This window comes from Scyliorhinus torazame, chromosome 13 (assembly GCF_047496885.1).
Source record: "Scyliorhinus torazame isolate Kashiwa2021f chromosome 13, sScyTor2.1, whole genome shotgun sequence".
In the NCBI taxonomy this organism is placed as follows: domain Eukaryota; kingdom Metazoa; phylum Chordata; class Chondrichthyes; order Carcharhiniformes; family Scyliorhinidae; genus Scyliorhinus; species Scyliorhinus torazame.
In genome coordinates this window covers 60819062-60844865 of record NC_092719.1, presented here as the reverse complement: position 1 = coordinate 60844865, position 25804 = coordinate 60819062, and the positions used below count along the sequence as shown (strand labels likewise).

At 45.6% G+C, this 25804-nt stretch overlaps 1 protein-coding gene across 1 annotated transcript in view; it reads right to left on the bottom strand.

Annotated features, from left to right (window-relative positions):
• LOC140388057 (ATP-binding cassette sub-family D member 2-like) overlaps nucleotides 1-25804 on the bottom strand; it is a 158183-nt gene that overhangs the window by 40364 nt on the left and 92015 nt on the right. The window contains exon 6 of the mRNA XM_072471654.1: nucleotides 2884-3029. Coding sequence (XP_072327755.1) covers nucleotides 2884-3029 — 146 coding nt within the window. The remainder of the gene's footprint in view (nucleotides 1-2883; nucleotides 3030-25804) is intronic.

The window sequence follows — 25804 nt, the reverse complement described above, 5'->3', positions numbered from 1 at the left end:
ATCTTTCGGGACTTGTGGGAGGAAACCGGAGCACCCGGAGGAAACCCACGCAGACACAGGGAGAACGTGCAGACTTCACACAGACAGTGACCCAAGCCGGGTATCGAACCTGGGACCCTGGAGCTGTGCTACTGTGCTGCCCTAATTGCCTACTTCGGCTCCAAATTCCTATGTCAAAGTGGATGTTCACATTTTTCCATATTACACTGATCTCAAATTGTTACCCACTTACTTAACCTTTCTATATCCCTTTGCAGACTCCTTATAGCCTCTTCACAACTTACTCTCCTTGTGTCATCAGCAAATTTAGCAACCATACATTTGGTCCCTTCATCTAAGTCATTGATATAGATTGTAAATAGTGGAGGTCCCAGCACTGATCTCTGTGGCACTCCATTAGTTCTAGCCTGCCAACCTGAAAATGACCAATTCATCCCTACTCTCAGTTTCCTGTCGTCTTACCAATCCTTAATAAATTATCCCCTACGCCATGAGCTCTTATTCTGCTTAGTAACCTGATGTGGCATCTTGGCAAATGCCTTTTGAAAATCCAAGACCACACCCCTTTGTCCATATTGCTTGTTACTTCCTTCAAGAGCTCCCTAATTAATTGGCCAAACCTAATTTCCATTTCACAAAATCATGCTGACTCTGATTGCTTTGGGATTTTCTAAATGCCCTGCTATAACCTCCTTAATAACAGATTCTAGCATTTTCCCTCTGACAGATATGAGGTTAACCGGCTTTCTTGCCTTGTCTATATCTCCTTGATTAGGAGTTTCATATGCAGGCGGTGACTGGCTCCTAGCCCTCTGCTTTGACCTTTACATTCCAAAATCTCACGATCATAACCTCTCTGTCCCAGTCTCGCTCTTCTAAACTCACTGTCCCAAAGTCTCGCTGTTCTAACCTCCCTGTCTTGAGGTCTAGCTCTTTTAACTTGTCAGTGCCACAGTCCCACTGTTTTAACCTCTCAGTCTGGAGGTCTCGCTGTTTTAACCTCTCAGTCTTACAATCTTTGCTGTTTTTAACCACTGAGTGCCAAAGTCTCATTATTTTAATGTCAGTCCTTAAGTCTAAGTGTTTTAACTTCTCTGCCCTGAAGTCTCACTGTTTTAATCTCTCTGTCCCGAAGTTTCGCTGTTCAAGATACAAGTCTGTTGTTGGTATTTTTCTTTGAGGGAGAAGTGTTAGATTTTCACAGTAACTTCATTGCAGTGTTAACGTAAGCCTACTTGTGACACTAATAAAGGTTATTATTAGAATCACTCTTCTTCAGTTACCGTTGTGGGATCTTTTGGGTTCATATAGAGGGCAAACAAGGCCTCAGTTTGATCGAAGACACCGCCAACTGCATCGCACTTCTTCACTGACATGTCAACCTAGATTGCACCTTGAATCATTTGGAATGGGGTTTGAACCTATGAGCCTCTGTCTAGTAGCAACTGTGTTGCAACAAAGAATGGTTCACAGCTAGCTGTTTTGGATGGTGATGTCCTGGATTATTTTAAAAAGGCCCAGTAGTTTAAATGGCTCTGGTATCATGCTGAACTCCCCATGGATGATTCCTTTTTGGCTTATCCTCCAAACATGCACACAGTAAAATAACATAATTTCCCATCCTTGCAAAAGACTCCGATTGAACATATTTACGCTCTTTTGAAAGGAACATCTTACAGCAAGTAATCTAATTTACGGGTTATTTGATAAATTTAATTATTCAATCATCTCTATGATCTCACATCCAGCCAACAAAATTGAAGAATTATGCAGTATAATTGGGAATATTCTTGAAGTCAGACAACACAATCATTACCTAGCGTATAATTGAAGCACATATCTAAACATATCTTAGCTCCAACATAGTGTTCACACTGGGTGGAACAAAGATCAACCAATGTGAAAAAGACTGGGGTGAAACCAAATGATCCTGCAGTAATATCATTCCATGAACAGAAGATTAAAATTGATATGTATATGCCAAACAGGCAGACTTTACTTCGACATGCAAATCCTACAGATTAGTAACTGGTGCCAAGCATCAGGTGCAGTTTTTTAATTTTAGGTTGAGGCCAGGAATATTTTGATTCTAGTGATACCAGCAGAATGAAACACTGTTTGGGTGTTTGAAAGGCAACTCCTGTATCAGAAAACTGATAATATCTGTACCAAAGAATGGAGACAGAAAAAGAGCAAGAGAACATTGCCCGAGGTGGTTTGGTTTCTGTTTTTCTTCTATGGGAAGATTTTGCTGAGTATTTGTGGTTGATTTGATTGTTTCTTATGCTCTTAGTTTCTCCTTATAATTATTTTTCTACTTGCTTGTCTCTCATTTCATAAATATTCTTCCTCCAGTTGTTCTGTGTTTTACAAATCCAAAATTTAAACCATTCAGCTGAAAGAAATATGCACAAATACATGTAATGAAAAAAACCCAAATACATGTAATGGCCAATATACAATATGTTAGACAAAATGCAAAAAAATGTTTTTTAAAGAGGCAGTATCCGCTTATGGATCATCATATGAAAATGAGCTTGAAGTGTGGCAGGATTGGTTTCTAATTTGGGGAGGCTGCTCGTTTCTCAAAATACCTTCTAATCTTACTGAGACAACACCACTTTTAATTAAATAATAAATGCACTTTATGCAGCCAACTACTTAATTATGATTTGCGGAAGCCAACTTTTAGGAAGAATGTATAGATCCAAAATGTCTTGCGACACAGTCACGTTAAAAAATGTATTCAATAGTACTCTATCTCGGTTCATTTTATCAACAGAAACAGGACTATTTGAAATGATAGCTGTTGACAAATTGACAACGTTCACAGAAAAACAAAACTCTAAATAAAAATTGTTCCAGTGAAACTGAAGTCCTCACCTCTGTGGAATGTAGAACATGTGCTGAGGAGGTGGTTTATACAATAACCCTCCATATACAGGCCACAGACCGCTCAATATCCTGAATAAAGAACTTTTTCCACAGCCATTTGGACCGGTAATAAGGAGATGCATGTCTTCATCAACCTGCAAAATAATAATCAGATGAACAACTGCAAATTATTGTTCAAGTGTTATTGTATACAAATAATGTCTTTGGTACATGCTTAAGAATAATTTGCAGAAATATATTTTAAAAATCTTTGAGAGATTTGGTTTTACTCTGTTAGCATATTTTGTAAATCTTCCAAATATGTTGATAATAGTTGAATTATCCTACACATATTAAGCCTTTGTTTTGGGATGGTGAATAGCAGTTGAAAATATAACTGATCATTAAAATCAGAAATAAACCCAATTTATGATTAGTGACTGTGTTCACTTCCATACAGAACTTATTAATATTGCAATGCAGAAATTACACTCTTTCCATTGACAGCCTTCCGTCTCATAATGATGGTTTGCGCAGTGATGGTCTACCCTGTGTTACGCATTGCACGGTGTAGCTCAGCATGAATCCCACTCTGGCATGGCAATCTTTGCCCATTTGCTGCAAAGAAAGACAACTGTCTGAGAAGGTGCAGGAATTCATGCCTTCTGTTTTCTGAGCCCCCTTCCTGACAGCGGAGCTATTTATTTCTGCTCACCTCTTCCGATACCCTTCTCTGAACAGTCAACTTCCAGAGGTCACTGCCGAGGTGTTGTCAGTGTCAATGTCTGCCATCTTCATATCTCGCTTGCAGGTGTCTTTGTAATGGCGGTATGGATCCGGAGGACGACGTGACCCAGTGGTCAGTTCACTATACAGGTCTGTGGTATATGGCTATCATCCATCCAATGAATATGACAAGGCCAACAAGGACATTGTAGGTTTAGCAAGAAATGTATGCTGACGGAATGAGCATGCTCTAGGACCTCAGTGTTGGTGATCTCATCCTGCCAAGAGATGCTGAGGATACGTCCGAGATAGCAACGGTGGAAACTGTTCAGCGTTTTTCTCCAGGCTGGCATGTGTCATTCAGGCCTCACTACTGTAGAAGAGTGCACCGAGGATGCAGATTTGATAAAACACACAGTTTGGTGTTCTCAGTCAGGTTGCTCTTGTTTTGCACACTCATATTCAACTTATATACAACAGTTGCACAATAAACACTGAAATTGGCAGCATAGATCAGAGAGCCATAGATGTCAATCAAATAATGCTTTCTCTATGGCTCAGGTGTTTTAGGACTCTAATGGGTGTCTGGACAATCAACCAAGAATACACAATGAGACTTGGTTGAGCCCAGAAATCCATTAGATGTTTGAAACACCCGATGACCCAAAGGTTTATGGCAGCAGCAAAGGTAAGAATTTGCAAGCATTCTCTAATTTAAATTTAATGGATTTCATCAAATTATGTCAAATTGAGAATCTAAGAAAAACCTGGACAAGTCAAAAGCAAATAAGGGTATTTTTCGTAAGAACAAAGTCCCCAGGGCCTGATGGGATCTACCCCAGAATACTGAGGGAGGCAAGAGAGAAAATTGCTGGGGTGTTGACAGAAATCTTTGTATCCTCTCTGGCTACAGGTGAGGTCCCAGAGGATTGGAGAAGAGCTAATGCTGCTCATTTGTTTAAGAAGGATAGCAATGATAATCCTGGCAATTACAGGCCGGTGAGCCTTACTTCAGTGATTGGTAAATTATTGGAGAGGATTCTTTGAGACAGGATTTACTCCTATTTGGAAGCAAGTGGACATATTAGAGAGTGGCAGCATCGTTTTATGAAGGGGAGGTCGTGTCTCACTAACTTGATCACGTTTTTCTAGGAAGTGATGAAGATAATTGATGAAGGTAAGGCAGTGGATGTTGACTACATGGACTTCAGTAAGGCCTTTGACAAAAGTCCATCATGGCAGACTGGTACAGAAGGTGAAGTCACACGTGATCAGAGGTAAGCTGGCAAGATGGATACAGAACTGGCTCGGTCATAGAAGACAGAGGGTAACAGTGGAAGGGTGCTTTTCTGAATGGAGGGATGTGACTCGTGGTGTTCCGCAGGGATCAGTGCTGGGACATTTGCTGTTTGTAGTATATAAATGTTGCTGTTTGTAGTATATAAATGTTTCGGAGGAAAATGTAACTGGGGTCTTATTAGTATAAATTTGCGGACGACACAAAGGTGGGTGGAATTGCGATGAGGACTTTCAGAGGATACAGCAGGATATAGATTGGCTGGAGACTTGGGCGGAGAGATGGCAGATGGAGTTTAATAAGTACAAATGTGAGGTAATGGATTTTGGAAGGACGAATAGAGGTGGGAAATATACTGTATAAGGCAGGAACCTTAAGAGTATTGACAGGCAGAGGGATCTGGGTGTACATGTCCACAGGTCACTGAAAATGCGGAGAAGGTAGACAAGAAGGCATACAGCATGCTTGCCTTCATCGGCCGGGCCATTGAGTGTGAAAATTGGCAAGTCATGCTGCAGCTGTACAGAATCTTAGTTGGCCAATACTTGGAATATAGTGTTCAATTCTGGTCGCCACACAATAATAATAATAATCTTTATTATTGTCACAAGTAGGCTTACATCAACATGCAATGAAGGTACTGTGAAAATCCCCTCGTTGCCACACTCGGGCACCTGTTCAGGTACACTAAGGGAGAATTCAGAATCTCCAAATTACCTAACAACACGTCTTTCGGGATATGTGGGAGGAAACCCACGCAGACACGGGGAGAACGTGAAGACTCCGCACAGACAGTGACCCAAGTGGAGATCGATCCTGGGACCCTGACGTTTTGACACAACAGTGCTAATCACGGTGCTACCGTGCCGCCCACAACCAGAGGATGTGGCAGCTTTGGAGAGGGTAGTGAAGAGGTTTACCAGGATGTTGCCTGGTATGGTAGGCATTAACTATGAGGAGAGGTTGGATGAACTCGGTTTCTTCTCACTGGAACAAAGGAGGTTGAGGGGCGACCTGATAGAAGTCAACAAAATTATGAGGGACATGGACAGAGTGGATAGTCAGAAGCTTTTTCCCCAGGGTGGAAGAGTCAATAACAAGGGGTATAGGTTGAAGGTGTGATGGGCAAAGTTTAGAGATGTGCGAAGGAAGTTTTTTTTACACCTAAGGTAATGGGTGCCTGGAACATGCTGCTGGAGGTGGTGGTGGAAGCAGGTACGATAGTGACCTTTAACGGGTGTCATGACAAATACATTAATAGGATGGGAAGAGAGGGATACAGATCCCGGAGGTGTAGACGGTTTTAGGTTAGGCGGGCAGCATGGTCGTCGCAAGCTTGGAGGGCCGTAGGGCCTGTTTCTGTGCTGCACTTTTCATTTTTATTTGAAGGTATAATTATGTATAAAAATGGATTCAGGGGAAATAAGAGGAGGAAATGGAAGGGAAAGAATATGACAGAAAAGGTGTGCTAAAAACACGAACGCATTGGTACATCTGTGTGGTCAAGGCCGCGTTTAACCGAAACTTAGACAGGGTTTTCAACTCCCATTCACATCAGGTGACTTTGCAATGAGAGCGGAAAATTTCGTGAAAAGGCCATGTCAAGTTTCAAGTCGGCGTGAAAAAGCAATAAGCGATCATCCCCTCACCCGGTCAGTGGCAATGGCAGGCCACAATTCCCCACTGTTAAATGTCAGGAATCTCCTTGTAATAAATCAGCATCTTAACAGTCCTCACATCAAATAATTCATCCACGACGGTATGATGACAAAATGGCATGCACAACAGGTCTCAAAATACTCCCAGGGGTGCTCAGAGGATGGCACGGCACTCATGGGGGGAAAAGAATGCCATGTCATGGTGATGTTGGGAGTGTGAGCTTAATGCCAGGGTGGTGACAAGGGGTGATTCTGGGTGAGGACCATTTCCTGATGTGCTCACTGTGCACTAGGGAAGCCTCTAAAAATGGCACCTGGGTCATCGATTCATTTGAGTTGATGGTGGACGAATCAGATTCCACCCACCAGTGATATGACGTGGAACCTCTGCCTGCCTTCTTTATCGTCAAAGTCCCGCTCTAAAAAGCGGAAAAAAATGCAATTGCCGTCAGCGGCCTCAATGGCACTTTTCCCACCCGACATTGGTCTTTGCCGATAACGGAGAAAATCTCACCCTCAGTGCTTATTTTGCTAAGAAGGTTGAAATGTTAACGCAATAAAGCTGCCAGCTGACATGACTTTTACCCCCCCGCCCCCCCCCCCATTATTCATGTTAAAATCCCGTGGGGACCAAAATAACCAAATTTACTGAATTACACCCAAAATAAGAAATTAGCAACAAAATTCCGCTTTATATAGATTCAACTATTAACACGAATCAGAACTTGTTACACATTAATGAAGAGACAAATGATACTCAAATAAAAAAGTAAATTTCACTTTAGTCGATAAAGATATGCATTACGAGACTTCCGGTTGCGGTGATGCCTAGCTAGCCGCACGTTTCGGCGGCTCCAGCTCCGACGGACCTTCGGGCTCTTTTAAGAGCCACAACGGGGAATTTTTTGACGATGCAGCCCGGTGTGGGGTGTGTGAGAAGGGAGTCTCCCCCCCCCCCCCCCCCCCAACGAAGGAGGAAAAAAACGGCGGGTGCGGCTGCAGCGCGAGGAATCGTCGACCAAAGGGTCAGAAAGGGAGAAGTACAAGATGGCGGCGGAGAAAGCGCAGGCGACATGGGGGCCTGAGCAGGGTGAAATTGTGAGACGGTGCGTGGAGCTGCTGAAGAGGGAGGTGCTGACCCCGATGCTACAGGCAATTGAGGGGCTCAAGGAGACACGAAAGACCCAGGGGACAGAGCTCCGCGTTGTGGAGCAGAAGGTGATAGATATTGAGGACGAGATCCTGGGCCTGGCGGTTAAGACACAGACACACGAGGCACTTCATAAAAAGTGTACTGAAAGGATCGAGGCCCTAGAAAACGGAGCGCGAAGGAAGAACCTTTGGATACTGGGTCTCCCTGAGGGTGTGGAAGGAGTGGACTGTGGAGCGTATGCAAGTACGATGCTGAGCTCACTGATGGGTGCTGAGGCCCCTACGGGCCCCTTGGAGGTGGAGTGGGCAAATCAGATTCCGGCGAGTAGACCAAAAGCGGGAGAACCACCCAGGGCGATAATCGTGCGATTTTACCGCCTTAAGGATAGAGAAGAGGTCCTGAGATGGGCTAAAAAGGTGCGGAGTAGCAGATGGGAGAATGCAGTGGTACGGGTGTACCAGGATTGGAGTGCGGAAGTGGCGAGAAGGAGGGCGAGCTTTAACCGAGCCAAAGAGGTGTTGCATAAAAGGAAGGTGAAGTTCGGGATGCTGCAGCCGGCAAGACTATGGGTCACGTATCAGGAGAGACACCATTATTTCGAGACGGCGGAGGAAGCATGGACCTTTATCAAAGAAGAGAAATTGGATCGGAACTGAGGGACTGATGCTGCAGGAAATGTTATTGTTAATGTTATGGTTGAAGTTAATTGAGAAGTAAATTGGGAAGGGGGGGACAACTGGGTTGCTGCTGCGGAAATCCAAAAGGAAATGGATAAAGAGTGGGTGGGCGGGGATGGTGTGCGACGCTGGGGGAGCGAGCGGGAGCGCGGAGGCGGGATATGGGACTGGCCTAGAGAAGGTAATGGCTAGTCGACACGGGAGGGGGGCAGGTAGCCCCCTTGTGAGGCTGATCACGTGGAACGTGAGAGGCCTGAACGGACCGATAAAAAGGGCCCGAGTGCTCGCGCATTTGAAAGGACTAAGGGAAGACGTGGTTATGCTCCAAGAGACGCACCTAAAGGTGGCGGACCAAGTTAGGTTAAGGAAAGGATGGGTAGGACAGGTGTTCCACTCAGGACTGGACGCAAAGAATAGAGGGGTGGCCATTTTGGTGGGGAAACGGGTAGCATTTGAAGCAAAGAACATCGTAGCAGATAGCGGAGGTAGATATGTAATGGTGAGTGGCAGGCTGGAGGGAATGGAGGTCGTGTTGGTTAATGTGTATGCCCCAAACTGGGACGATGCGGGATTTATGAGACGGATGCTGGGGCGTATACCGGACCTGGAGGTAGGAAACTTGATTTTAGGAGGGGACTTTAATACGGTGCTGGACCCGGGGCTAGATAGATCCAGCTCAAGGACCGGAAGAAGGCCGGCAGCGGCCAAGGTACTTAAGGGGTTTATGGACCAAATGGGGGGAGTGGATCCATGGCGATTTCTTAGACCTAGGGCTAGGGAGTTTTCCTTCTTCTCCCATGTCCATAAAGTGTACTCCCGGATAGATTTTTTTTGTTTTGGGAAGGTCGTTGATCTCTAGGGTGGAAGAAGCTGAGTACTCAGCCATAGCGGTTTCGGATCATGCTCCACATTGGGTGGACCTGGAATTAGGAGAGGAAAGGGAGCAGAGAACACTCTGGCGATTAGATGTGGGACTGATGGCGGATGAGGGAGTGTGTGCAAGAGTGCGGGGGTGTATCGAGAGATACCTGGAGGTCAATGACGACGGCGAGGTCCCTGTGGGAGTGGTATGGGAAGCACTAAAAGCAGTGGTCAGAGGAGAGCTGATCTCCATTGGGGCCCACAAAAGGAAAACAGAGGCCAAGGAAAGGGAAAGATTACTGAGGGAGATTTTAAGGGTGGATAGGGAATTTGCAGAGATCCCGGAGGAGGAATTGTACAGGGAGAGGAGACGACTCCAGACGGAGTTTGACCTTCTGACCACCAGAAAGGCGGAGGTACTGTGGAGGAAGGCACAAGGGAGGAGGTATGAATATGGGGAAAAGGCTAGTCGCCTGTTGGCGCATCAATTGCGAAAGAGGGCAGCAGCGAGGGAGATAGGAGGAATTAGAGACAAAAGGGGAGACACGGTGCGAAGGGCAGGAAAGTTAAATGAGGTGTTCAAGACCTTCTATGAGGAACTGTATAGGTCTCAACCCCCAGAGGGAGAGGAGGGGATGCGGCAGTTCCTGGACCAATTGAGGTTCCTGAAAGTGGAGGAGCAGGAGGTGGTAGGCCTGGGGGCACCGATTGGGGTGGACGAGGTTATTAAGGGACTGGGAAGCATGCAAGCAGTGAAGGCCCCGGGACCAGACGGGTTCCCGGTGGAATATTACAGAAAATATGTGGACTTGTTGGCCCCGTTGATGGTGAGGACGTTCAATGAGGCCAGGGAAGGGGGGACTCTACCCCCGACGATATCGTTAATTTTGAAGAGGGATAAAGATCCGTTGCAGTGCGGGTCCTATAGACCTATTTCATTATTGAACGTGGACGCCAAATTGTTGGCAAAGGTACTGGCATCGAGGATAGAGGACTGTGTCCCGGGGGTAGTGCACGAAGACCAGACATTATTTGTGATACATCCAGGGGACCAGAGTAGAGGGATAGAAGGCTTGCCTCTAAGGAAAGTGGAAAGAAACTTCCGATACCTGGGGATTCAGATCGCTAGGAGCTGGGGAACCTTGCACAGACTTAATCTGACACGGCTGGTAGAACAAATGGAGGAGGACTTCAAGAGGTGGGACATGCAGCCTCTATCGCTGGCGGGCAGGGTGCAAGCAATTAAGATGATGGTCCTCCCGAGGTTCTTATTTGCATTTCAATGTCTCCCTATACTAATCACCAAGACCTTTTTTAATAAAATAGACAGGAGCATCACGAGCTTCGTGTGGGCAGGGAAAGTTCCGAGAGTAAGGAGGGGGTTCCTTCAGCGTAGTAGGGACAGAGGAGGATTGGCACTACCGAACTTGGGCAATTACTATTAGGCCGCCAATGTGGCAATGATACGTAAATGGATGATGGAGGGTGAGGGAGCGGCGTGGAAAAGACTGGAGAGAAAGTCCTGTAAAGGGACGAGTTTAGAGGCGCTGGTGACGGCGCCGCTACCGTTCTCACCTAAAACGTTTACCACGAACCCGGTGGTGGCGGCAACATTGAATATCTGGGGACAGTGGAGGCGACAGAGAGGGGTGCGGGGTGCCCTGGTGGGATCCCCAATCAGGAACAACCATAGGTTCGCCCCAGGAAGAATGGATGGAGGATTTCAGAGCTGGTACCAGTTGGGAATTAGGAGGGTGGGAGATTTATTTATAGATGGGACTTTTGCGAGCTTGGGAGCATTGGAGGAAAAGTATAAGTTGCCCCGGGGAAATTTCTTGAGATATATGCAGGTGAGGGCGTTTACTAGACAACAGGTGAGGGAATTTCCGTTGCTCCCAACACAGGGGATACAGGACAGGGTGCTTTCAAGGGTGTGGGTCGGAGAGGGCAAGGTGTCAGAGATTTACCGAGAGATGAGGGAAGAGGGGGAGGAGTCGTTGGGCAAACTAAAAGGAAAGTGGGAAGAAGAACTAGGGGAGGAGATAGAGGAGGGTATGTGGGCTGATGCCCTAAGCAGGGTAAATTCCTCTTCCTCATGCGCCAGGCTTAGCCTGATTCAATTTAAGGTGCTACATAGAGCACACATAACGGGAGCAAGATTGAGCAGGTTCTTTGGAGTGGAGGACAAATGTGGGAGGTGTGGCGGGAGCCCGGCAAACCACGCACATATGTTTTGGGTGTGCCCGGCACTGGAAGGGTATTGGAAGGGAGTGACGGGAGTGATTTTGAAGGTGGTGAAGGCCCGGGTCAAACCAGGCTGGGGGTTAGCTCTATTTGGAGTTGCGGATGAGCCGGGAGTGCAGGAGGCGAAAGAGGCCGACGTTGTGGCCTTTGCGTCCCTAGTAGCCCGGCGCAGGATGCTACTCATGTGGAAGGAGGCGAATCCCCACCAGACTGGAGGCCTGGGTAAATGATATGGCGGGGTTGATTAAACTGGAGCAGATAAAGTTTGCCCTGAGAGGATTGGCTCAAGGGTTCACCAGGCGGTGGCAACCATTTCTCGACTACCTAGGGGAACGTTAGAGGGAAGACAGATAACCAGCAGCAGCAACCCAGGGGGAGGGGGGGGGGGGGGGGGGGGGGTGTTTAGTTTAGTTTAGGTCAAACGATAATGGGGTTTTGTTACTTGTGTATTGTTAAAAATTTCTGTATTGTTACGTTTGCTTTGTAAGAGGGGAAAAATTGTTGTTTGGGGAAAAAATTTTCAATAAAATATATATTTTTTTTAAAAGATATGCATTACGTGACCACAAACGTTCGCATCACGTCCCGCACAAATGCAGCTCCACAATGTGCGGTTCTTTCTTCATGTAGATTAGTCCAAGAATTCTATTGAACAATAACTTTCCCCTTTGAGTTTCGAGATCTGATTATCATCACCAGGGCAAATTGTGAACTCTCTCTCCCTCAGGTCACAACAGTCCTGATGGTGTAGCTTTCCATAGTTCATTATCAGCTGGACCAACCTTTAAGACCCAGTTCGTGATCTGGTCCTCTAACACAAGCTCTCATCTCTTTCACATGCCTCAGATATTAACTTCACTTTTTAGGATTCAGTCCCGTTTAGATTGCTTGTACATCGCTTCCCATGAGCTTCGAAAATTCTGTTTTCCTTCTTACTGCCAAAAAGAAAACCAAACTTCTTGTAGAGTTTGTTGGCTTCCACTCACACAAACTTGGTGTTCATTTGTCTGTCTTTATCTTTTTTCTCTTTTTGTCTGCATCGGTGCGCTGATTACCTTCATTCTCCAGTTCCTCTTGTTGTAGCTCTCCTGTGTCTGCCACACAACCTCTATCTTAACCGCCTTCATGCCCAAAGATCACCAGGACACATAAGACCTTGGAGCAGAATTAGGCCATTCGTCCCATCGAGTCTGCTCCACCATTCAATCATGGCTGATATGTTTCTCATCCCGATTCTCCTGCCTTCTCCCCATAATCCTGATTCCCTTATCAATCAAGAACCGATCTTATCTTGGTCTTAAAGACCCTCAAATGATTTGGCCTCCACAGCCTTCTGTGGCAAAGAGTTCCACAGATTCACCATCCTCTGGTTGAAGAAATCCCTCCTCATCTCAGTTTTAAAGGATCGTCCCTTCATTCTGGGGCTGTGGCCTCGGGTTCTAGTTTGTCCTAATAGCGGAAACAGCCCCCCCCCCCCCCCCCCCACATCCACTCTATCAGTATTATGGCTCAGTATTTCATATTACCCAAGAGAATTGATCCTTTCACAACTGCAAACTCCGAGAAGTCATTTTCAGACATCCGCAAAAAAACCAATTCGAGATTCCAGACATTTTAAATAAATTACAATTTTTCCTCAACTCAGGTGACTTGTGGCTCAAATGTCGTCACATAGTCAATCCGAGATCACCACAATTAGTTCAATGTTTATTAAAAGTGATTGACACGAAGAAGGAGCAAACACATGAAGTTCATGCATCACCAGGTTGATAAAAATTGAGGAGGATTTATCTGAGAATTAAAGGCGGTGTCTTAACATTAAAAGCATGCCAGTGAGGCATATGTGAAAGTGAGAAGAATGAGGGTTGCCAAATAAAATTATGATGGAGTTTAATCGGGTAGGTGTAAAGATATTTCTACTTGTATGAAGTCCATAACTGTGGGTCAGAAATACAAGATTGTCACAAATAAATCTAATCGCAAATAAAGGAATTTCTTTCAATGCAGACATGGTTAGAATATGTAACTCACCATCACAACCAGTGGTTGAGGTAAATAGAGTAGATGCATTTAAGATGATAAACAGATGAGGGAGAAAGAAATAGAAGGATACATAGATAAGATTAGATAAAGTAGAAGGGGACGATCATGTGGAGCATAAACACCACCCTGTCTGTGTCGAAAATTCAATTGAAATAGGAACGCAAAAGAATTTAAGAACCTCAAATGCAGCTGACACATTGGTGGAGAGCCACCTGGTGGCCAATGCAGACTAAAATAATCATATTTGCCTATCGTCACCAAGAAATTCAGCTCAGAATTGTTGAATTGTTATCGACCAGAAAGGTTAACTCTGATTATCATTCTTCGGATACCAGTTGACCTGCTGAGTATTTCCAGCATTTTCTATTTCTAATTTTATCAGGAGAAAGGTTACTTTCAGTGATGAGAGCTAAAATTTGCAATTCTTCTTGGGCTGCAGCATGACTTTGAGATGGAGCGCAGGAAACAAAGGAAAGCTGCCTACCTCCACCACAGCCAGCATTGTCTGACGTGCCTTCTTTTCCCCAAGGAGATGATGACTGCGATATGCCACATTCTGCAACTGGACTTACAGCCTTAAAGCAGGACAAAAACGGCATTGCCAGTGGCGAAGATAACCGTAGCCCTCAATTTATATTGCAAGAAGTCTTACAACACCGGGTTAAAGTCCAACAGGTTTGTTCTGATTCACTAGCTTTCAGAGCACTGCTCCTTCCTCAGGTGAATGAAGAGGTAGGTTCCAGAAACATGTTTCGACAAAGTCTAAAATGCAAGACGGTACTTTGAATGCTAGTCTTTGCAGGTAATTAAGTCTACAGGTCCAGACGGAGCCACTGGAGAGAGGGATAATCACAAGTTAAAGAGGTGTGAATTGTCTCAAGCCAGGACAGTTGGTAGGATTTCGCAAGCCCAGGCCAGATGGTGGGGGGTGAATGTAATGCAACATGAATCCAAGGTCCCAGTTGATGCCGTACTCATGTGTGCGGAACTTGGCTATAAGTTTCTGCTCGGCGATTATGCGTTGTCGCGCGTCCTGAAGGCTGCCTTGCAGAACGCTTACCCGAAGATCAGAGGCTGAATGCCCTTGACGGCTGAAGTGATGCCCGACAGGAAGAAACATTCCTGCCTGCCGATTGTCACACGATGTCCGTTCATCCGTTGTCGCAGCGTCTGCATGGTCTCGCCAATGTACCACGCTTCGGGACATCCTTTCCTGCAGCGTAGGAGGTAGACAATGTTGGCAGAGTCGCACGAGTATGTACCATGTACCTGGTGGGTGGTGTTCTCACGTGTAATGGTGGTACCCATGTCGATGATCTGGCACGTCTTGCAGAGACTGCCATGGCAGGGTTGTGTGGTGTTGTGGTCGCTGTTCTGAAGGCTGGGTAGTTTGCTACAAACAATGATTTGTTTGAGGTTGCGCGGTTGTTTGATGGCAAGTACAGGGGGTGTGACGATGACCTTCGTCGATGACATGTTGACGGCTGCGTAAGATGTCGTAGTTTCTCCGCTCCAGGGAAGTACTGAACGACGAAGGGTACTCTGTCGGTTGTGTCCCGTGTTTGTCTTCTGAGGAGGTCGGTGCAGTTTTTTGCTGTGGCACATTGGAACTGTCGATCGATGAGTCGAGCGCCATATCCCGTTCGTACGAGGGCATTTTCAGCGTCTGTAGATGTCTGTAGCGCTTCTCCTCGTCTGAGCAGATCCTGTCTATATGGAGGGCTTGTCCATAGGGGATGGCATCTTTCATGTGTTCAGGGTGGAAGCTGGAGAAGTGGAGCATCGTGAGGTTAACCGTGGGCTTGCGGTAAAGCAAAGTGATGAGGTGACCATCCTTGTGGAGATGAGTGTGTCCAAGAACGCAACCGATTCTGGAGAGTAGTCCATGGTGAGTCTGATGGTGGAATGGAAATTATTGATGTCATCGTGTAGTCGTTTCAATGATTCTTCGCCGTGGGTCCAAAGAAAAACAATGCCATCGATGTATCTGGTGTATAATGTCGGTTGAAGGTCCTGTGCGGTGAGGAGACCTTGTTCAAACTTGTGCATGAAGATGTTGGCATACTGAGATGCGAATTTGGTCCCCATGGCTGTTCCGCGTGTCTGGATGAAGAACTTGTTGTCGAAGGTGAAGACGTTGTGATCCAAAATGAAGCGGACGAGTTGCAAAATTGCGTCTGGAGATTGGCAGTTGCCGGTGTTGAGTACTGAGGTTGTTGCAGCAATGCCGTCGTCATGGGGGATGCTGGTGTAGAGTGCCAAGACGTCCATTGTGATGAGGAATGTTCCTGGTTCAACTGGTCCACAGGTGCTGAGTTTCTGTAAGAGGTCCGTCGTATCGCGACAGAAGCTGGGTGTTTCAAGATGCTCTCGATGTAGCCAGAGAGGTCCCATTGCCTGATACGATAGGACGGCCTGGTGTGTTCGGCCTTGTGTATTTTCAGGAGGCAGTAGAGATCTCCAACGCAGGGAGTACGTGGGATGAGAGCACGTTGGGTGCGCTGAAGGTCTGGATCCAAGGTCTTGATCAGTCTGTTGAGTTGGCGGGTGTGTTCCTTGGTCGGATCTGCGGGTAACTGGCTGTAGTGTTCCTGGTTGTTGAGTTGTCGGTACACTTTTTTGCAGTAGTCCATTTTGTTCAGTATGATGGTGGCCCCGCCTTTATCTGCTGGTTTGATGACGATGTTGCGGGTGGTCTTGAGAGAAGGATGGCATTGCGTTGTGCTTGGGCGACGTTCGGGGCTGTCTTGTGAATGCGACTGATGAATCTGGCATTGACGCGACTCCTGATGGCTTGAGCATACACGTGGAGTCTAGGGCAGCGGCCTTCCGGAGGGGTCCAATTCGACTCTTTCCTCTTCGGTTGCCGCACCGCAGATCTCTCGGTCTGCAGTTCCGGTTCATTGGTTGCTCATCAGGTTCGCTGTCGGCCTCTTGGGTTCTGTGGAAGAACTCCCGGAGCCTCATTCGCCTGATGAATTCCTCCGTGTCTGCCGCGAGAATGAATGGGTCTATTTTGGTGGTGGTGCAGAAATTGAGCCCTCTGCTGAGGACTTCGATTTTGTCTGGTTGAAGAGTGTAGTCTGACAAGTTGACAATAGATTTCCCTGTACTGTTTTCTACTGTGGTACCGGGGAGGCTTGGTTGCTGCTGGTGGTGATGTCGAGTTTCTCAAGCTTTCTGTTCTTGGTGTGCATATAGGTGGCATAGTATCATTGTCTCATCTGTTTGGCGGTGTTCCGCATCTGGTCTGCTGCGTCCTGAGCACAAGTTGAGAATACGGACTCTATCTTCGTTTCCAGGTTCTGTGTCTGCTGTAGAGCTGGTGTACGAGGTGGTTGAGGAGTGAGAGCGCGCGACTCTGCCAACGTTGTCTACCTCATACGCTGCAGGAACGGATGTCCCGAAGCGTGGTACATTAGCGAGACCATGCAGACACTGCGACAACGGATGAACTGACATCGTGTGACAATCGCCAGGCAGGAATGTTCCTTCCAGTCGGGGATCACTTCAGCAGTCAAGGGCATTCAGCCTCTGATCTTCGGGTAAGCGTTCTGCAAGGCGGCCTTCAGGACGCGCGACAACGCATAATCGCCAAGCAGAAACTTATAGCCAAGTTCCGCACACGAGTACGGCCTCAACCGGGACCTTGAATTAATGTTGCATTACATTCACCCCCCACCATCTGGCCTCGGCTTGCGAAATCCTACCAACTGTCCTGGCTTGAGACAATTCATACCTCTTTAACTTGTGATTATCCCTCTCTCCAGTGGCTCCGTCTGGACCTGTAGACTTAATTACCTGCAAAAACGAGCATTCAAAGTATCATCTTGCATTTTTGACTTTGTCTATAGATGTTTCTGGAACCTACCTCTTCATTCACCTGAGTAAGGAGCAGTGCTCCGAAAACTAGTGAATTGAAACAAACCTGTTGGACTTCTTACTGTGCTCACCCTTGTCCAACGCCGGCATCTCCATATCTCAATTTATATGCCAGCGGATCCATTCAGTCAAAGAAGCGACATATCCAAAGGTCAGTCACTGCATCAAGCATTTCTGATTGCATGCTGATCAGTGTTCTCCTGTATATTTCTCCATCAAAATCCTCATTTGAGTCCTCTGCAATGGTACTCATGTGTGACCTCGTTCTCAGAGTAGTTGGCCCAGGCGTTATCCTTTCCCACTGAGCTGGCTGCAGCCCACATGCCCAGTGACTCATCATGTGCTGCTCCCGACTTTATACTACCCTCTAATGCAGTGCCAATGTCAGAGCTTGTGAATTTCGGATCAAGTGACAGTGCTTCTGCATCAGAGATACTGGTGTTAGAGTCCTTCATAGCGAGACTGCACTAACAGGATGGGAAACAAATCAAGGGTATCTGAAAACAAAAGTACAGAAGGGAAGGGTTGCTATGAGAAACGTGTGGAAAGCAAAAAAATCTATGATCACGTCGTCTGCAGCTGCACTTCATACCAGGTAACACGATGAAGTGGGATTGGAGAAGCGGAAAAAGACAGGAACACATCATCATCCTAAATGGTCTTGGCCTAGCTAGATACAATGGCTTCAATCAAACCCAGCCCCGTGTCTCCGTCACAGGACTTGAGATATATAGGCATGCCCGACTCCCACCAATACGCTGTAGCTCTTTGCAGTTATGTGCAAATGTGCCCTGCAAGAGAAATGTAGAATGAGAGAGTGGTTGTAAGGTGTTTGGTGAAGTGCCTACCATATCGAATGACTATGTATGTGGAAGTTGTGAGGGGTGCTTTCGAGGCTGGTCACACTGACATGTTTATCAGGGTGATGTGGAACATTTGAAATGTTAGGCTTGAAGCTCTGATTGCTGAATGATTGGTGATGGGACTGTGGTACACTGAACAGCACAAGAGGCTAGTGGTTCAGTGGGTAGGAGATGCCCCTTGAAAGTGCATTCACTGACTTTGGCCACAGCTGCAAGATCATCGAACTGTATATGGCAATGCAGCCACGTTCGAAGGGTCAATCTTTGGAAATTGACCTTCGCCATGCCTGCTCATATTCCCTCTGCAGAGTGTGCCACCTGAATCTTTTGGTTCCCTGTGAAAACATGGCTTTTGTTCTCTTTTTCACTGCCATCAATAAGGCCTCCAAGAACCGTGGACCACTCGCTCTACTCTGCTGCTGCATTACCACTCACTTCCACCACAGCTTTCCTGAAACTGTTCCAGCTGCAGGGGTCTGAGCACATCTAACCTTTATGAGGGGTAGGCGCCTTTACGAAGAGGAGGCTAAATGTACATAATGCTGATTATGGTGCTTCTTCCTCAACCGTGATTTCCTACCTACAGTTGTTGACAGGGCCCTCAACAGTGTGCAGTCCATCTCCCGCACCACTACCTTCGCACCCTCCCCTCCCTCCCAGAACAAGGATAGAGTCCCCCTCGTTCTCACATTTCATCCCACCAGCCTCCGTATGCAAAGAATAATCCTCCGCCATTTTTGCCAACTCCGTTATGATGCCACCACCAAACACATCTTCCCTTCACTCCCTCTGTCATCATTCCGCAGATACCGTTCCCTCCGAGTTAATCTAGTCCACTCCTCCACCATACCCAGTACGTCTCCCATCACCCATGGCACCTTCCCATGCAATCGCAGAAGGTCTAACACCTGCCCCTTTACCTCTTCCATGCTGAACATCCCAGGCCCAAAATACTCATTCCAGGTTAAGCAGCGTTTCACTTGCATCTCTTCCAATTTGGTCTACTGCATTCGCTGCTCCCAATGTGGTCCCTCTATATCGGAGAGACCAAACGCAGACTGGGTGATCGCTTTGCTGAGCATCTTTGGTCTGTGCGCAATCGGGACCCTGACCTTCCCCTTGCTTGCCATTTTAACAAAAGACCCTGCTCCCATGCCCACATGTCTGTCCTTGGCCTGCTACAATGTTCCAGTGAAGCTCAACGCAAACTGGAGGAACAACATCTCATCTTCCTGTTAGGCACGCTACAGCCTTCCGATCTCAACATCGAATTCAACAACTTCAGATGATTAGCTCTACCCCACATCGACCCATTTGTTTTCACCCCATTTCATTTTAACTGTCGTTTACCATTTCTTTCTTTCTTGTCTTTAATATATATTAAACCGCCCCCCCCCCCCCCCCCCCATATTATCCACCTTTCCTTAACCTGTCTCCTCTTTGCTTCCCCCTTCCCCTCCCCCCACATCTACAGTTCACCGTCTGCTGTTAGTTTCTCTGCTGTTTGGCCTTTCACATCTTTTGTTCTCTCTGGGGACTGCCATTAGCATTCTTTCCCTTCGGTTTCTGTGGCCGGTTTCCCTGAGTTTCTGTGGCTTTGACTCATCTTTCATTCTCACTCCACAGTATAAATATTCCCCACTTTCTCTATCTGTTAGCTTTGACAGAGAGTCATCGGACTAGAAACGTTAGCTCTTTTCTCTCCCTAGAGATGCTGCCAGACCTGCTGAGATTTTCCAGCATTTTACCTTTGGATGCTGATTATGACTGCTGCCCACTCCCAGCTGCTGAGCATGAAGCCAGTGAGCAGTATGCTTAATGCTGGGTAGCACTCTACAATCCACTGATGAGCAGACATCAGCAAATTTACATGTGTCTGCCTAATGAGTAATGTGGGTAACCACACATCACAATCCCCACATCTTATGTGAGACTAATCAAATTTCCCCCATTATGTTCTTAAAGATTTATAAAGTTACATTACATTGAAGCCTTCCCGACTAGCACCACCCACAGGACTAACGGGTATTACAGAGGATTTGGTAACCCACTTATGGGTTTTAATTGATATCTTAGATGGTGGAATCAAATAGATCACGAGATGAACTAGTTACAAGCAGAACAGCATGGAAAACACCTGGCAACAATGTTGCTGTGATGAAGGAGGTCTGGGAAACAGTGGGGACAAGAGATGAAATGAGAAAACAGTCTAATGTTGATTGCAAGAATCTAATTTTCCAACATTTATTTGAAGTGAATAGATATTTTCAAATCAAATTAAATGTGCTTGTAATAATAAACATGCCAAAAGTTGCGGAGATGGCATTCTGGGTCACACTCAAGAGTCAAATCATTCGAAATAATTAGTTATAAACATTACAGCACATGCCTCTCCCTTCCGAGGGCGATCTTTGAGACCTCTTCCCCACCCCCACAGACCGTGACGTTCCTCCTTCTACTCATCTCCGGAACTAATGCCTCCAGGATCGCAACTGTCACCCTGAAACACTGTCAAGAGCGTTCACTTTGACATCAATTAAATTGCAGCATTTTTCTTTAATGCAGCTTCCCTTTAAGAGTGGCATCCCATCTTTAAGAGCAGGCGAGCTGCACCACACAATTTCTGAACAACGCTATTGGGTGTTAAAAAGAATACAGTGGCACAGGACATCTTGGCCATAAATGACAATCCTGCAGGCAAGTTATGCACCAATCTTACAACCTGCTCACCTCATTCTGAAAGAGCACAGGCAGTTTGTGAATCACAAACCACACATCCGAAAACTGGGGTATTCCAATTTATAGATCATTAATTCTCCTATTATGGGCTAACATGCCATATTCTCTCCTAACTGCTTGCTGTAACTGCATTTTGGTATTCTGTCATTCATGTAAAAGGGCTTCTAGGTCCCACTGAATACCAACATTTCCCAGTCTCTCACCAGCTATTAAATATTCTGCTTTTCTATTTTTCCCTCCGAAAGTGGATAACACACTACATTCCATCTGCCATGTTTTTTATTCCTCATTTAATCTGATGTCCCTTTGTAGCCTCTTTACATCCCCCTCACAGCTTACTTTTGGGTTTAATTCCCTTCCTGGCTGAAGTTAATGGATCGCGTATGCGTGTGGGTGGGGGGCAGGTGTGGAGGGGACGAAGGATGGAGAGGGGGCTTGGAAGAGGTGAGTGGGGAGAAGGGAGGTTGAGGGAAGATCGGCGGGGGGGTCGGAGCATGGACTGGGAAAGGTTAGAGGGGTTTTAGCGGGGTGGTTGGAGTGGGGTTGAAATGTTGGAAAGAGGTCGGAGTATGGGTTGAGGGGGTGGAGTGGGTTGCGGTGGGGGGGTTTAGGTAAAGTTGAATTGTTTTGTAAATGCAGTGATTTCTTTGCAACCACTTTCCTAACATCATTGCTTGCTCTGTGTCTCCATTTCACCATGGTTACATTCACTCTGCCTACTGCATGCCGGTGTAATGCAAGAAAGATCTACATTTATACAGCACCTTTCATTGTGCCCCAAATCGTTTTACACCATACAGTGCATAAGGAAACCATTTGGCCCATTGAGTCTGCACAGACCCTCCAAAAGAGCACCCTACCTAGGCCCACTCTGCTGCCCTATCCCCGCAACCCCACCCTATCCACACATCTTTGGACATTAAGGGGCAATTTAGCATGGCTATTCCACCCACCCTGCACATCTTTCGACAGGGAGGAAACCGGAACACCTGGAGGAAACCCACACAAACACCTGGGGAACGTGCAAACTCCATACATACAGTCGCCCAAGGCCGGAATCATACCAAGGACCCTGGTGCTGTGAGGCAGCAGTGTTAGGAATGGGTTAAGAGACATTCCAATTACATGTCAAATTGATGTTAAGCATCCAATAATTGACACCGATATGTAAAGGGGTTGCACGTGGCACTTGGGGTGTGTGTGGTGATAAGGATTTGAAGAGTGTGTTCAAGGAAAATAAAGGTGTTTGGCAAAGGAGCAGAACTCTCGACTCTTTACTCAACAGCAGCGAGAAGTGAACAGTGGTAGCAGAGGATGGTTACTGTGCAAAAGTAAAGGGTTGAAAGATACTACTTTTCCAGAAAAATAAAAAAAAATTCTGCATCAACCAAGGAGTGAGTGGGAAGAAAAATATATGGCTGAACCGAAACTAAAGATGTGAAGATATGACTACCCACCATTATTTTCTGAAAGGTGATTGTACAACCAATGGAGAAGTGCAGTTGTTATGTGGACTAAGCTAACAGCCTTGGGAAACAGGAAACAAGGTATGGCATGGGCTCTTTCTCTACCTTACAAGAGTAAAATCCGAAGTAAAGTGTTTCTGAACTGGAAATGGAAAAGTTAGACTCAGAAGAAGGTCTGGAGAATGATTTATTAAGTGCTTATGAAGCCTGGAAAGAATTTGATAGATTTCGGAAAACGGAAGATATCTCTATTGAGAACTATATAATGGAATTTAGCAGACTATACAAAAGGCTGCACAAACACTGCCTGGAATTTCCACAGTCCGTGTTGGCATTTAAGTTACTGGACTGTGCTCGAGTGACCAATATGGATAGGCCCCTGGTTAAGTTTGCAGATGGTACCTTATTCGATTAGATGATAAAGACCTTAAAAAAGTTCCTGGGGAAACATTCAATTCCTATGGCTCTCATGACACAAATAGGTCAGTCGGCAATAAAGCAGACTGTGGAAGATACACTACTGACATATTGGCGAGATCGTATGGTTACGAACAGGTTACGAAAGTATGAAAGAAGATTGGGACCGGGAAAGAAACCCATTTGAATCTGATAACAGGAGGAGGGACATGGAGAATAGTAACAGGAAAATGAACCCCAGAAATGCCCGGGATATGATAAATCGATATTTATGTGTGACTCTCAATATCATTATGCTTTCAACTGTCCAACACGTTATAATAGAGTGATGCTATAAATGACACGGAAGAGTCAGAAAAGGAAAAATATAGTGACCAGAAAGAAGGCATTGCCGCCCTATTAACGAGCAGTTTTACTCCGGTGAGAGAGTGTTGGTTGCAGAATCCTCAATTGTGCTGTATTGAAAAGTGGCTGCATATCTAGTGTGTGTGGAATTAACTGGTTAAACTGTTACCTTGACTCTTTGAATGTTGAAAATCATAGCAAGGTTAAGGAATTTGAAAGTTCCACAAGTTTCAGGTTTGGGGATGATAATACCCTGAAGTCGCTGAAAAGAGTGGTGATCCCTTGCAATATTGCCAGAGTGAATCATTTCATTAGCACAGATGTTGTACCAAGTGAGATACCTTTGTGTCTGAGCAGACCGTCGATGAACAAAGCACACATGAAACAAAACTGGATATGGAACAGGACAAGTTAAGTTTTTGGAAAGACGGTGGACTTACAATTTATACAGTCGGGACACTATTGTATTCCATTACTGACAAATAATATTTCAGGTGCAGTTGTTAAGGATGTGTTATTAGCAGCTGGAAATAGGACTTTAGCTGATAAAAAGCTTGTTGTATTTAAACTGCATAGGCAATTTGCACATCCGTCTCCTCGGAGGCTGAAAAATTTATTAAAGGATGCAGGGGTAAGGGATGAAAACTATACTAAGCGGATATAATAGGTTAGTGATCGCTGTGAGGTTTGTAGGAAGTACAGAAGGACACCATCATGACTGATAGTGACCCTACCTTTGGCCAGGGATTTTAATGACATGGCCATGGACCTTAAGATCTAGGATAAAGCTAGCAATATATTTATTTGGCATTTTGTAGATTTAGCGACCAGATTTAGTCAATCAACCATTGTATGTAGTAAAGAAAAGAGAGTAATCCTGGGTCAGATCATGGAAAAATGTATAGGGACAGGAATGGGCCCACCAGCAAAAATCCATACCAACAACGGGGGAGAATTTGCTAATGATGAGTTTAGGGATATGTGTGAAAACATGAATATCACAGTTATGAATACAGCTGCAGAAAACCCATTTAGTAATGGTGTGTGAACGAAACCATGCTGTAATAGATGGCATACTCCTGAAAGTTTGGCAGATCGACCAAATTGTAAGTTAAATTCAGCCTGAGCATGGGCGGTACATGTAAAGAATTTGTTGCAGATAGTTGGGGGCTACAGTCCCTATCAATTCGTGCTTGGTAGAAATCCTAAAATTCTATCCATTTTTGATGACCAGCCTCCAGTTTGGGAAGGGAATGCAATTAGCTCTGCCTTGCTGAACATTTAAATGTATTACATAGCAGTAGAAAAGCCTTTATGGAAGAAGTCTCTGAAAGAATTTGCAGAGCTTAAAGGCATAATGTACGACCATCAAATACCATTTTTCAGCATGGAGACATCGGATACTATAAGAGAGATAATTTTAATGAATGGAAAGGCCCAGGGAAGATCATAGGCATAGATGGCAAAACAATTGTTTGGCAACATGGCAATCAGACTATTAGGGTACATTCATCAAGGATAATGGTAACAGATTACAAACTTTCAAATTTAGACAGAGCACACGAACATGATGAGGAACCACGGTCATCTGGTATGCACGTGTTACAGAACTAGGAGGACCAGTTAACTGATATAGATAGGGTTTCTTGGAGAGGGACACAATACTTCTGATGAATTCGAACAGGCCATTTTTCCGATAGGACAACTGCCAAAAGTTGATACAAAAGTGGCATACTTTCCTAAAGGGTCCAGTCAATGGAAGGATGCAACTGTTATTAGTAGAGCAGGAAAGGCCACTGGAAAGTATAAACACTGGTTGAATGTACAGCATACAGGGGAGGCGGTCAAGACAATGGATTGGGAACACGAAGTTCAAAAATGGAGGGCACAGAAATTCAGTGCCAGTTCAGATAGTAAATCGGATAGTGAACAGGCTCACAGGAAAAGGTCGAGAACTACTGAAAGGACATCCCACAGCAGGAGAGAAAGATCAAGCATTAGCAGTACAGAACGTGATCCAGGCGAGATAGGTTGACAAGATCTCGGAACATGGATAAGGCTACAAATGCTACTAGGAGCAGAAGCCCACATGCTCATGAGATTTTGGTGGCATCCAATAAATTCGATGAAAAAGTTATCAAAGATGCCAAACAGCAAGAACTGCACAGTTGGAGTGAATTTCAGGTATATATGGAAGTACTGGATAGGGGACAAAGAACTCTATCCCACAGATGGATTTGCACGGAAAAGCTCTATTAATAACAAAGGCATGGGAATGCAAATGTATAGATTATAAAAGCTGCCTTTTTGCAGGGGCATCAGCTTCAGAGAGACATTTTTCTCAGTCCTCCTAAAGAGGCAGCTAACACAGAAGGGGTACTCTGGAAGTTGAACAAATGTGTATAAGGATTAAATGATGCGTCTAGAGTCTGGTATTTTTCAGTAAGGTCAGTTTTGTTAAAAGTTAGGCTGTTGCCAGTTGAAAGCAGATCCGGCAATGTTTTACTGACACTATAAAGAAATCTTTCTGGCATCTTTTATGATGCATGTCGATGATTT